The 12,884-nt window shown below is 34.9% G+C and overlaps 1 protein-coding gene across 4 annotated transcripts in view; it reads left to right on the plus strand.

Moving 5' to 3' along the window:
• LOC128224036 (signal transducer and activator of transcription 1-like) overlaps positions 1–12,496 on the plus strand; it is a 44,334-nt gene extending 31,838 nt beyond the window's left edge. For all 4 annotated transcript variants that reach the window (XM_052933647.1, XM_052933650.1, XM_052933649.1 and 1 more), the window contains 3 exons: positions 6,657–6,751; positions 7,364–8,207; positions 9,050–12,496. In XM_052933647.1, coding sequence (XP_052789607.1) covers positions 6,657–6,751; positions 7,364–8,207; positions 9,050–9,143 — 1,033 coding nt within the window. In that variant the 3' untranslated portion in view covers positions 9,144–12,496. The remainder of the gene's footprint in view (positions 1–6,656; positions 6,752–7,363; positions 8,208–9,049) is intronic.
• Positions 12,497–12,884: the final 388 nt, after the last annotated feature.

The raw sequence follows: 12,884 nt of genomic DNA on the forward strand, positions 1-12,884 counted from the left end.
GATCATGTAATGTAATTATCTAGTCCATAGCACGGAGCAAGTTCATTGCCTTACCCTGTTTGATCATGTAATGTAATTATCTAGTCCATAGCACGGAGAAAGTTTATTGCCTTACCCTGTTTGATCATGAAATGTAATTATCTAGTCCATAGCACGGAGCAATTTCATTGTCTTACCCTGTTTGATCATGTAATGTAATTATCTAGTCCATAGCACTGAGCAATTTCATTGTCTTACCCTGTTTGATCATGTAATGTAATTATCTAGTCCATAGCACTGAGCAAGTTTATTGCCTTACCCTGTTTGATCATGTAATGTAATTATCTAGTCCATAGCACGGAGCAAGTTTATTGTCTTACCCTGTTTGATCATGTAATGTAATTATCTAGTCCATAGCACTGAGCAAGTTTATTGTCTTACCCTGTTTGATCATGTAATGTAATTATCTAGTCCATAGCACTGAGCAATTTCATTGTCTTACCCTGTTTGATCATGTAATGTAATTATCTAGTCCACAGCACTGAGCAATTTCATTGTCTTACCCTGTTTGATCATGTAATGTAATTATCTAGTCCATAGCACGGAGCAATTTCATTGTCTTACCCTGTTTGATCATGTAATGTAATTATCTAGTCCATAGCACGGAGCAAGTATATTGCCTTACCCTGTTTGATCATGTAATGTAATTATCTAGTCCATAGCACTGAGCAAGTTCATTGTCTTACCCTGTTTGATCATGTAATGTAATTATCTAGTCCATAGCACGGAGCAATTTCATTGTCTTACCCTGTTTGATCATGTAATGTAATTATCTAGTCCATAGCACTGAGCAATTTCATTGTCTTACCCTGTTTGATCATGTAATGTAATTATCTAGTCCATAGCACGGAGCAATTTCATTGTCTTACCCTGTTTGATCATGTAATGTAATTATCTAGTCCATAGCACGGAGCAAGTTCATTGTCTTACCCTGTTTGATCATGTAATGTAATTATCTAGTCCATAGCACGGAGCAATTTTATTGCCTTAACCTGTTTGATCATGTGTAATTATCTAGTCCATAGCACGGAGCAAGTTCATTGTCTTACCCTGTTTGATCATGTAATGTAATTATCTAGTCCATAGCACTGAGCAATTTCATTGTCTTACCCTGTTTGATCATGTAATGTAATTATCTAGTCCATAGCACGGAGCAAGTTCATTGTCTTACCCTGTTTGATCATGTAATGTAATTATCTAGTCCATAGCACTGAGCAATTTCATTGTCTTACCCTGTTTGATCATGTAATGTAATTATCTAGTCCATAGCACGGAGCAATTTCATTGTCTTACCCTGTTTGATCATGTAATGTAATTATCTAGTCCATAGCACGGAGCAAGTTCATTGTCTTACCCTGTTTGATCATGTAATGTAATTATCTAGTCCATAGCACGGAGCAATTTCATTGTCTTACCCTGTTTGATCATGTAATGTAATTATCTAGTCCATAGCACGGAGCAAGTTCATTGTCTTACCCTGTTTGATCATGTAATGTAATTATCTAGTCCATAGCACGGAGCAATTTTATTGCCTTAACCTGTTTGATCATGTGTAATTATCTAGTCCATAGCACGGAGCAAGTTCATTGTCTTACCCTGTTTGATCATGTAATGTAATTATCTAGTCCATAGCACTGAGCAAGTTCATTGTCTTACCCTGTTTGATCATGTAATGTAATTATCTAGTCCATAGCACTGAGCAAGTTCATTGTCTTACCTTGTTTGATCATGTAATGTAATTATCTAGTCCATAGCACGGAGCAAGTTCATTGTCTTACCTTGTTTGATCATGTAATGTAATTATCTAGTCCATAGCACTGAGCAAGTTCATTGTCTTACCCTGTTTGATCATGTAATGTAATTATCTAGTCCATAGCACGGAGCAATTTTATTGCCTTAACCTGTTTGATCATGTGTAATTATCTAGTCCATAGCACGGAGCAAGTTCATTGTCTTACCCTGTTTGATCATGTAATGTAATTATCTAGTCCACAGCACTGAGCAAGTTCATTGTCTTACCCTGTTTGATCATGTAATGTAATTATCTAGTCCATAGCACTGAGCAAGTTTATTGTCTTACCCTGTTTGATCATGTAATGTAATTATCTAGTCCATAGCACGGAGCAATTTCATTGTCTTACCCTGTTTGATCATGTAATGTAATTATCTAGTCCATAGCACGGAGCAATTTCATTGTCTTACCCTGTTTGATCATGTAATGTAATTATCTAGTCCATAGCACTGAGCAATTTCATTGTCTTACCCTGTTTGATCATGTAATGTAATTATCTAGTCCATAGCACTGAGCAAGTTTATTGTCTTACCCTGTTTGATCATGTAATGTAATTATCTAGTCCATAGCACGGAGCAATTTCATTGTCTTACCCTGTTTGATCATGTAATGTAATTATCTAGTCCATAGCACGGAGCAAGTTCATTGTCTTACCCTGTTTGATCATGTAATGTAATTATCTAGTCCATAGCACTGAGCAAGTTTATTGTCTTACCCTGTTTGATCATGTAATGTAATTATCTAGTCCATAGCACGGAGCAATTTTATTGCCTTACCCTGTTTGATCATGTAATGTAATTATCTAGTCCATAGCACGGAGCAATTTCATTGTCTTACCCTGTTTGATCATGAAATGTAATTATCTAGTCCATAGCACGGAGCAATTTCATTGTCTTACCCTGTTTGATCATGTAATGTAATTATCTAGTCCATAGCACTCAGCAAGTTCATTGTCTTACCCTGTTTGATCATGTAATGTAATTATCTAGTCCATAGCACGGAGCAATTTTATTGCCTTAACCTGTTTGATCATGTGTAATTATCTAGTCCATAGCACGGAGCAAGTTCATTGTCTTACCCTGTTTGATCATGTAATGTAATTATCTAGTCCACAGCACTGAGCAAGTTCATTGTCTTACCCTGTTTGATCATGTAATGTAATTATCTAGTCCATAGCACTGAGCAATTTCATTGTCTTACCCTGTTTGATCATGTAATGTAATTATCTAGTCCATAGCACTGAGCAATTTCATTGTCTTACCCTGTTTGATCATGTAATGTAATTATCTAGTCCATAGCACTGAGCAAGTTTATTGCCTTACCCTGTTTGATCATGTAATGTAATTATCTAGTCCATAGCACGGAGCAAGTTTATTGCCTTACCCTGTTTGATCATGAAATGTAATTATCTAGTCCATAGCACGGAGCAATTTCATTGCCTTACCCTGTTTGATCATGTAATGTAATTATCTAGTCCATAGCACGGAGCAAGTTCATTGTCTTACCCTGTTTGATCATGTAATGTAATTATCTAGTCCATAGCACTGAGCAAGTTCATTGTCTTACCCTGTTTGATCATGTAATGTAATTATCTAGTCCATAGCACGGAGCAATTTCATTGTCTTACCCTGTTTGATCATGTAATGTAATTATCTAGTCCATAGCACGGAGCAAGTTCATTGTCTTACCCTGTTTGATCATGTAATGTAATTATCTAGTCCATAGCACTGAGCAATTTCATTGTCTTACCCTGTTTGATCATGTAATGTAATTATCTAGTCCATAGCACTGAGCAAGTTTATTGTCTTACCCTGTTTGATCATGTAATGTAATTATCTAGTCCATAGCACGGAGCAATTTTATTGCCTTACCCTGTTTGATCATGTAATGTAATTATCTAGTCCATAGCACGGAGCAATTTCATTGTCTTACCCTGTTTGATCATGAAATGTAATTATCTAGTCCATAGCACGGAGCAATTTCATTGTCTTACCCTGTTTGATCATGAAATGTAATTATCTAGTCCATAACACGGAGAAAGTTTATTGCCTTACCCTGTTTGATCATGTAATGTAATTATCTAGTCCATAGCACTGAGCAAGTTCATTGTCTTACCCTGTTTGATCATGTAATGTAATTATCTAGTCCATAGCACGGAGCAATTTTATTGCCTTAACCTGTTTGATCATGTGTAATTATCTAGTCCATAGCACTGAGCAAGTTCATTGTCTTACCCTGTTTGATCATGTAATGTAATTATCTAGTCCACAGCACTGAGCAATTTCATTGTCTTACCCTGTTTGATCATGTAATGTAATTATCTAGTCCATAGCACGGAGCAATTTCATTGTCTTACCCTGTTTGATCATGTAATGTAATTATCTAGTCCATAGCACGGAGCAATTTCATTGTCTTACCCTGTTTGATCATGTAATGTAATTATCTAGTCCATAGCACGGAGCAATTTCATTGTCTTACCCTGTTTGATCATGTAATGTAATTATCTAGTCCATAGCACGGAGCAATTTCATTGTCTTACCCTGTTTGATCATGTAATGTAATTATCTAGTCCATAGCACGGAGCAATTTCATTGTCTTACCCTGTTTGATCATGTAATGTAATTATCTAGTCCATAGCACTGAGCAATTTCATTGTCTTACCCTGTTTGATCATGTAATGTAATTATCTAGTCCATAGCACGGAGCAAGTTCATTGTCTTACCCTGTTTGATCATGTAATGTAATTATCTAGTCCATAGCACTGAGCAATTTCATTGTCTTACCCTGTTTGATCATGTAATGTAATTATCTAGTCCATAGCACTGAGCAAGTTTATTGCCTTAACCTGTTTGATCATGTAATGTAATTATCTAGTCCATAGCACGGAGCAAGTTTATTGCCTTACCCTGTTTGATCATGAAATGTAATTATCTAGTCCATAGCACGGAGCAATTTCATTGCCTTACCCTGTTTGATCATGTAATGTAATTATCTAGTCCATAGCACGGAGCAAGTTCATTGTCTTACCCTGTTTGATCATGTAATGTAATTATCTAGTCCATAGCACGGAGCAAGTTCATTGTCTTACCCTGTTTGATCATGTAATGTAATTATCTAGTCCATAGCACGGAGCAAGTTCATTGTCTTACCCTGTTTGATCATGTAATGTAATTATCTAGTCCATAGCACTGAGCAATTTTATTGCCTTAACCTGTTTGATCATGTGTAATTATCTAGTCCATAGCACGGAGCAAGTTCATTGTCTTACCCTGTTTGATCATGTAATGTAATTATCTAGTCCATAGCACGGAGCAATTTTATTGCCTTAACCTGTTTGATCATGTGTAATTATCTAGTCCATAGCACGGAGCAAGTTCATTGTCTTACCCTGTTTGATCATGTAATGTAATTATCTAGTCCATAGCACGGAGCAATTTCATTGTCTTACCCTGTTTGATCATGTAATGTAATTATCTAGTCCACAGCACTGAGCAATTTCATTGCCTTACCCTGTTTGATCATGTAATGTAATTATCTAGTCCATAGCACGGGAGCAATTTCATTGCCTTACCCTGTTTGATCATGTAATGTAATTATCTAGTCCATAGCACGGAGCAATTTCATTGTCTTACCCTGTTTGATCATGTAATGTAATTATCTAGTCCATAGCACGGAGCAATTTTATTGTTTTACCCTGTTTGATCATGTAATGTAATTATCTAGTCCATAGCACGGAGCAATTTCATTGTCTTACCCTGTTTGATCATGTAATGTAATTATCTAGTCCATAGCACGGAGCAATTTCATTGTCTTACCCTGTTTGATCATGTAATGTAATTATCTAGTCCATAGCACGGAGCAATTTCATTGTCTTACCCTGTTTGATCATGTAATGTAATTATCTAGTCCATAGCACGGAGCAATTTCATTGCCTTACCCTGTTTGATCATGTAATGTAATTATCTAGTCCACAGCACGGAGCAATTTCATTTTCTTACCCTGTTTGATCATGTAATGTAATTATCTAGTCCATAGCACGGAGCAAGTTCATTGTCTAACCCTGTTTGATCATGTAATGTAATTATCTAGTCCATAGCACGGAGCAATTTCATTGCCTTACCCTGTTATGTAATTATCTAGTCCATAGCACGGAGCAATTTCATTGTCTTACCCTGTTTGATCATGTAATGTAATTATCTAGTCCATAGCACGGAGCAAGTTTATTGCCTTACTCTTTTAATGAGCATGTTATATAATTATCCAGTCCATAACACATACTCGTTTTGATCATGTACTATTTAAGAAATATTACACACCACTGAGGGTCATATGACATCATAAGGACCGGCCAGTCAGTCACCAAAGGTGTATATGGACCGAGGCGTTAGGCGAGGTCCATTCACCTTCGGGGGCTGACTGACCGGTCTTTATAATGCCATATAGCCCGAATTGGTGTGTTATATTTCTTATATTATACCGAACACTTTTCATTACAAGACAACATTTTTAAAGCGATTTAAATGTGTTATATATTTAACAAACCTGATAATGTTTGCTTGCGACAAATTTTCGCCGTTGTGAAAATTGCAACCGCACTAACCAATCGTATGACGTCAGCGGTCCATATTACATTTTTGGCGAGGTGCGGACCCGCTAAAAATATAATATGGACCGCTGACGTCATAAAACTGGATTTTCATCAAAATACAGTGATATACGGACCGATCGAGATTATATATATATAAAGAAGGGACAAATTTATGTGAGGTATAATATAATAATATGGGCCATAGAAGGACCAACTTCATTGCTTATTCTGTTTCAGTGTGATTGAACAGGCGACCGGTAAGCACGAGAGACGACCGTCGCTTGATTCAGGCTTTGACCCATCATCTCCCGCCTCAAATCTCTCTTTTAATGGTAAGTGACCCAATTTATTTGATTTCATATGTTATGTTAATTCCTGTTTGCGGTTTCATTTGGTGTTCTTTTAAGATTAGTTTAACTTGTCTGTTTATCGAATATATAAGTTGCAGTATTGTAACTGTTTCTGTTTTGTTGTCGACAAAAGCGTTTAAAAAAGGTAAATTATTTAATTTTGCCTGAGCAAATTGACTACTTCATAAATTCCATTCATCAACAAACGTGCCTGTGATTTACATGTGGAAAAAATACGAGCGTTGACACCCGCTATGCTCTTGTAAACGCTACTATTTCATAACAAGGATGTATAATGTATTTTTGAATATTAATTCAGACATTTCTACGTTATTTGTTTCCGCAAGTAAGTTGCTCTTTCGTTTTTTGTTGGTTCACTTTTTTTCAAGGAAATAAGACGCGATTATGTGATATACTTTGGTGTCGTACGCCGCTGTATCTGCGTCTGCTGTGCAAACCTAATAAAAGTCGAACTGACGAAGTAAACCCCCCTTTTTCTACAACAAGAACAAGTGAGCGGCGGTATACTGTTATCTGAATGCTTCAAGTACTTATACAAGTATGTTACATGAACGATATAACAAACTATTTCAGGAAATGGAAATGGACACGGGAGTGGGAACGGTTGCAAACGCAGGAGAAACAGAAACCTGTCGGAGGAGCACCCAAACTTGAGCAGTTGTCTGAGTGTACCACCAAATCCAGCTAGACCGTATAGCCCTGGACAAGTGTCCGATATAACAAGTCAGATGCTTTCTCCGTTACATAGTGATATCACCGAAACGGATGGGCTCCCCGATCAAGATATTATGCTGCCTAATTTGGAGACAATCGTTGAACCAATACATTCAGACAGTCGCTTTACGGGGAGCGACTTTTGTATGAACGGAGGTGACGATTTTATAATCTCTGACCAACAAATTGAATTGAGTGATGGAACATCATTTTCTGTGGGTGGGCCTAACTTGTTTGCACAAGATCCAACAACTACGATGGCGAGTTTTGTTTTGGATGGCCAGGAGCAGCTTGCAGATACAAGTATGAATCCGTTGATTGGTTTACAACAAAACAACAATATGGAATGTATTCCACCTCGTCTAAACGGTATGAACACTCCATTTGTAAATCAGGGTTTTAGAGTTGAACATTCAGCCGATAGATCTGAAACTGTCATTTATGTTGATTCAAGCAGTGGTTTCGACGAGGAACAATGTCTTGTAACTGACATTAACAATGGAATGACCCCTGACCAGCAGCAACAGCAACCAGTTTCTCAAACATGTAGCAATGCAATTTTGCAGCTGTTTTCGCAACTGAATGTGCAACAAAAAGACCATCTTTTAAAAAGTATGGAGCAGTTAAGACTCCCAAGGGAGACAAGTCAGAAGGAGAGTCAATCATCAAAGCAATTGGATTCTGGTGGTGGTTTTGTATTGAAGTAAGTGTATTAAGTCGTATACTAGCGGGATAAAGTAGCTGTGCAGGCAAAAACATACCGTTCCGTACATACTTACAATCCTGAAACTTTTTATATGTTTTTTTTCATTCTTAGCACGTGCATTTGGTAATGTATTTTAAGAGGTGAAAAGAGCATTGTCAACAAAAAACGTTTCATGCGTAATGTAGCTTCTTAATTCGACTTGTATATTTTACGTAGATAAATCATTAAGACAATTTATCTTCGTACATTTCTTGGGCTTTATATTCGTAACTGTTGTAGTATCAAATAAGTTTAAGGATGTATGAAACTGTTCAAATATTGCATCTTGTGTCAAAAACTATGCACATCGGACCTTAAAGCTGCACACTCACAAATTGAACGTTTTGACATTTTTTTTTATTTTTTGTCTAGGAACAAGCAGTTTTTTGCGAAAATCCATGAAAACCAGTGAAATAAGACTGCTGACAAAAAGTTAGATCGCAGATGTTTGTATTTAAGTAAAAAAAAATATGTTTTATGCATTTTTCTTTAACTGTTGGTAACGGTTTAGGCCATAAAATATTAATTTTCTAACGGAAATATAAAAATTTACGATCTGATTTAATGTCAGCAGTCTTATATCACTGGTTTGCAGATATTTACGCAAAACTTTGCTCTTTCCAAGACAAAAATAAAAAAGAGTTGTAAAAATGGTAAATCTGTGTAGCTTTAACAATTCTTCATCATCTATGTCAAATTCTGCTTTACAGTGACGTTCAATTGAATATAGATTGTATGTCATAAAACATGACTAGCAATTCATTTTAATAGTTCATGATTTACAATAATTTGTATTACAGTTCGGGTGATTTTCAAGATGCAATAGGAATGGACAGTGGAAGCTTAAAGTTTGATGCAATAAATAACTTCCCGGATTCTTCGTCTGGAAATTGATGTCATTTTATCCAAGGTGAAATTCAGTGCAATTAATAACTTCACAGATTCTTCGTCTGGAAATTGCAGTCATTTTATCCAAGGTGAAATTCAATGCAATTGATAACTTCACAGATTCTTCGTCTGGAAATTGCAGTCATTTTATCCAAGGTGAAATTCAATGCAATTAATAACTTCACAGATTCTTCCTCTGGAAATTGATGTCATTTATTCCAAGGTGAATTTTAATGAAATTAGCAATTTCCCGGAATATTCTTCTGAAAATTGAAATCATTTTATCCAAGGAAAAAGAGATACTGCAATGTTATATCAATACTCCATTCAAACTGAAGTATTATCTGTACAGAAATTGAATAATAAATGGAAACTACAGACACACGTGTAGTAGCCAAAACATTCTAACATCAATGAAGGCCGATTAGCTCTTAAAGCAATGCAGCCTATTATCTCTGAAAGCAATGCAGCCTGTTATCTCTTAAAGCAAGGAAGCCGATTATCCTTCAAGTCAGTTAAAACGAAATCTTCTACAGAACAAAATGTGAATGTTGTGTAATAAAACACGCACAAAAAACGTGATATGATTGATTACACTGATTAATGCATGTTTTTACTGATTTATAACCACAATGATTTATTATAATTTGTTGCAAATTTGTAGGTGGAAAACGTGGTGTTAAATTAAATGTATATTTTATATAATTATATTTCTTCGGCTCAATAACAGTTAATGCTTTTTTATACGATGCTGTTAGTCTGAAATTACACCCGCCGGTCATTTGTATGTACAATTGTGCTTCATTCTTTATATTTTATTATGTGTTAACTGTTTATGTTTAAACTGTTTAAAAATCATCACTATTTTATCAAAATGCTGTAAGCTTACACGCATGTAAAGATAATATTCTCCACAATAAGGAAATACATGCATGATCAATATATACCAAATCTTAGGTGAAATGAAGTGTCCTCCTCTTGCCCGTGAGACAGTGGATTTGAGTCTCGCCAGGTGTGCCATGTCCTCGTCGCCCGTTGGTGTGACTTATAAAGTCAAGCTTAAATATTTTATTTCTGTAACTTTGTTCCTGTCTTATCTCTGTGATATGTTTGTTTCAAAATGTAGCTTTCAATATGCCTTTTTATTTTATTGATAATGCCGTGTGATTAATGCTTAAAGCTGCACTCTCACAGATTCAACGTTTTGACATTTATTTTTATTTTTTGGCTTGGAACCAGCCAATTAATGCGAACATGCATGTAAACTATTCATATAAGACTGCTCACAAAAACATAGTCCCAGATTTTCTATTTAAGTTCAAAAAGTGATGTTTTGTGTTTATTCTTAACCGTTAGTTTTGTGTTTATTCTTAACCGTTAGTTACGCTTTAAGCCTTAAAAAATAGTTTTCGAACTAAAATATGAAGATCTGCGTCTAATATTTTGTCAGCCGTCCTTTACCACTGGTTTGTAGATATTTACGCAAAAATTTGCTCATTCCTTGACAAAAAATAAAAAAGTAAATCTGTGAGAGTGCAGCTTTAAGATGATGTAAACATATTGTTTGATATAGACCTTGTTTCATGTTCTTTTTATTATATACTTTCCGGGTTTTTTAGAGATTTATCAATGAAAATAAAAACGAAATTTCGAAAATAGTGAAATAACAAATAATAGTTTTCTCTGTTAAGAAACTTGAGCCTGCTCTCACTTCAGGATCAACCATCTACACCATTAGGGCTTGGATGTCATTTTTTAATTCACTTTGTATCCTTTAAATATATATTTACAAAATATTGAAAGTTTCACTGTATGATCGCGAAATAGTTCACCTCGTGAACACGAAAAAATGTAAATCTACAGCGAACAGTACAACTCTGCTTTTGAGCATTTTAGTGCGTTTTTGGCTAGGGAGATTTTTTTTAAATATTGACAAAGAATTTAAGCAACATAATTATTATATAATGTAAAACTCTAGCAAAACCCCACAAGACTTTGAATCACACTAGGCTTGTTTTTTGTGAAATAAGTTGAGCACTGAGTTTGAGATTTGACTGAGGTTTTTTTGCGCATTCTTATGGAATTTGATAATGTTTAAAACTGTTTGCATAGGCTTGTGTAAATGTGAGAAATCTGTTTCCCGCCGTACACGAAAATTGCAAGACTTTAAAATGTGCCATCTTTTGAATATACATGGTGATATGAGTACTAATGCCAATAAATATGTAGCCATTATGTGAAAAACCGTTATGTACATTTTTTTCTGTAAATAAATGTAAAGTGTTTATTGATATTTTAAATGTTATGATTATGTACAGAATTGTTTTTAACATGTTTGTGTTTTTTGTTATTTTTTTACATGTAGTTCAAGCAATTTCAGTGTTTTTTCTTCGTCAAAATTTTGGAAATGCGACCGGATGGGAATAAATGCCTCATTCTAACTAAAATTTGGATTTACAATGTTGCCTATAATGAGCAGGAACGCTTTAAAATATATAGTAGAGAAAAAAGAATGATATCAACTTTCGATCGATCAAATACACCAACTATTCTATAGGAAACGCCTTCGGGCCCATTCTTTATTAAAAGTAATACCTTTTTCAAAACAAAATTGGGAATTTCACATTTGGGGAAAAATACAGGTTTTAGCATTTGGATCCAAATTTCGGCCCCAAATTGATCAGAAAACACATTGACTGTTGTACTTAGTTTGTTATAAACTGATTTTGCTATTACGGAAAAAGTGCTCTTTAATTTATGTTATGTTTTATGTTTGTTACTTTGTGTTTAATGGTGTTCCATTAAATTGATCGGAATACAAAATTGAATGCCTGATATCGTAACGCAGATAAGTTCAGTTAAATATTAGAAACTTGTCAAGAAGCAATTCTGTTAATATTTGTATGACTTAGTTGTTTTTTGTTGTTGTTTTTTTTTTTTTAAAAAGCAATTATTGTGACAATAGTTCTGCATCACTAAGAATTCGTTAAAAAAGCCATTATGTTAAGATTTTGTATAACTTGAGCATTTGTTACAAAGCAATTATATTCAGATTGGTATGACTTCGAAATTGTCAGAAGGAAAAATTTGTTAAACAGCAATAATGTTAAGATTTTTAGCTCGTCTGTTTTTCGAAGAAAAAAAGTCGAGTTATTGTGATAGCCTTGGCGTCGTCGGCGTCGTCTGCGTCTGCGTCTGCGTCGTCGTCGTCCAAAAACTTTAACCTTACCTCATAACTCAAAAACCGTTCAACATTTTCACATTAAACTTGCTACACGTGTTCCTATTAACACTATGCATGTTTATAGCAGGTCATATAATTTTGCCTTTAATTAATATTGAGTTATCCCCCCTTTTCGACTTGGAAAAAAAACAGACGAGCGTTGGCACCCACTCCGCGGTGCTCTTGTTAGAACTTATGATATCTTTAAAATAAAACATTGTAAAAGTTAGTTTGAAGATCATATACTTCATGACTTACATTGAAACACTACATATTATACGTATATCATTGTAAGGAGGTTGTGGCTGAATGCTTTTGCTATTTGATCTCCCCTTAACCTATATGTTTCAATAAATTATATTTACAGTATAAAGTTAACAACTTTTTTATCAAATTGAAAATGGCATTGCAGAAGTTGTAAAATTGCGTTACATTACATAAATTTTGTAAATATTTCAGCTTACGGTAAAAATGAAATCCATAAGGAAGAACTATTTGCATGTCGGTTTCGATGTGAAAGAAAG

The sequence above is a fragment of the Mya arenaria genome, chromosome 17 (genome assembly GCF_026914265.1).
Source record: "Mya arenaria isolate MELC-2E11 chromosome 17, ASM2691426v1".
NCBI lineage: Eukaryota > Metazoa > Mollusca > Bivalvia > Myida > Myidae > Mya > Mya arenaria.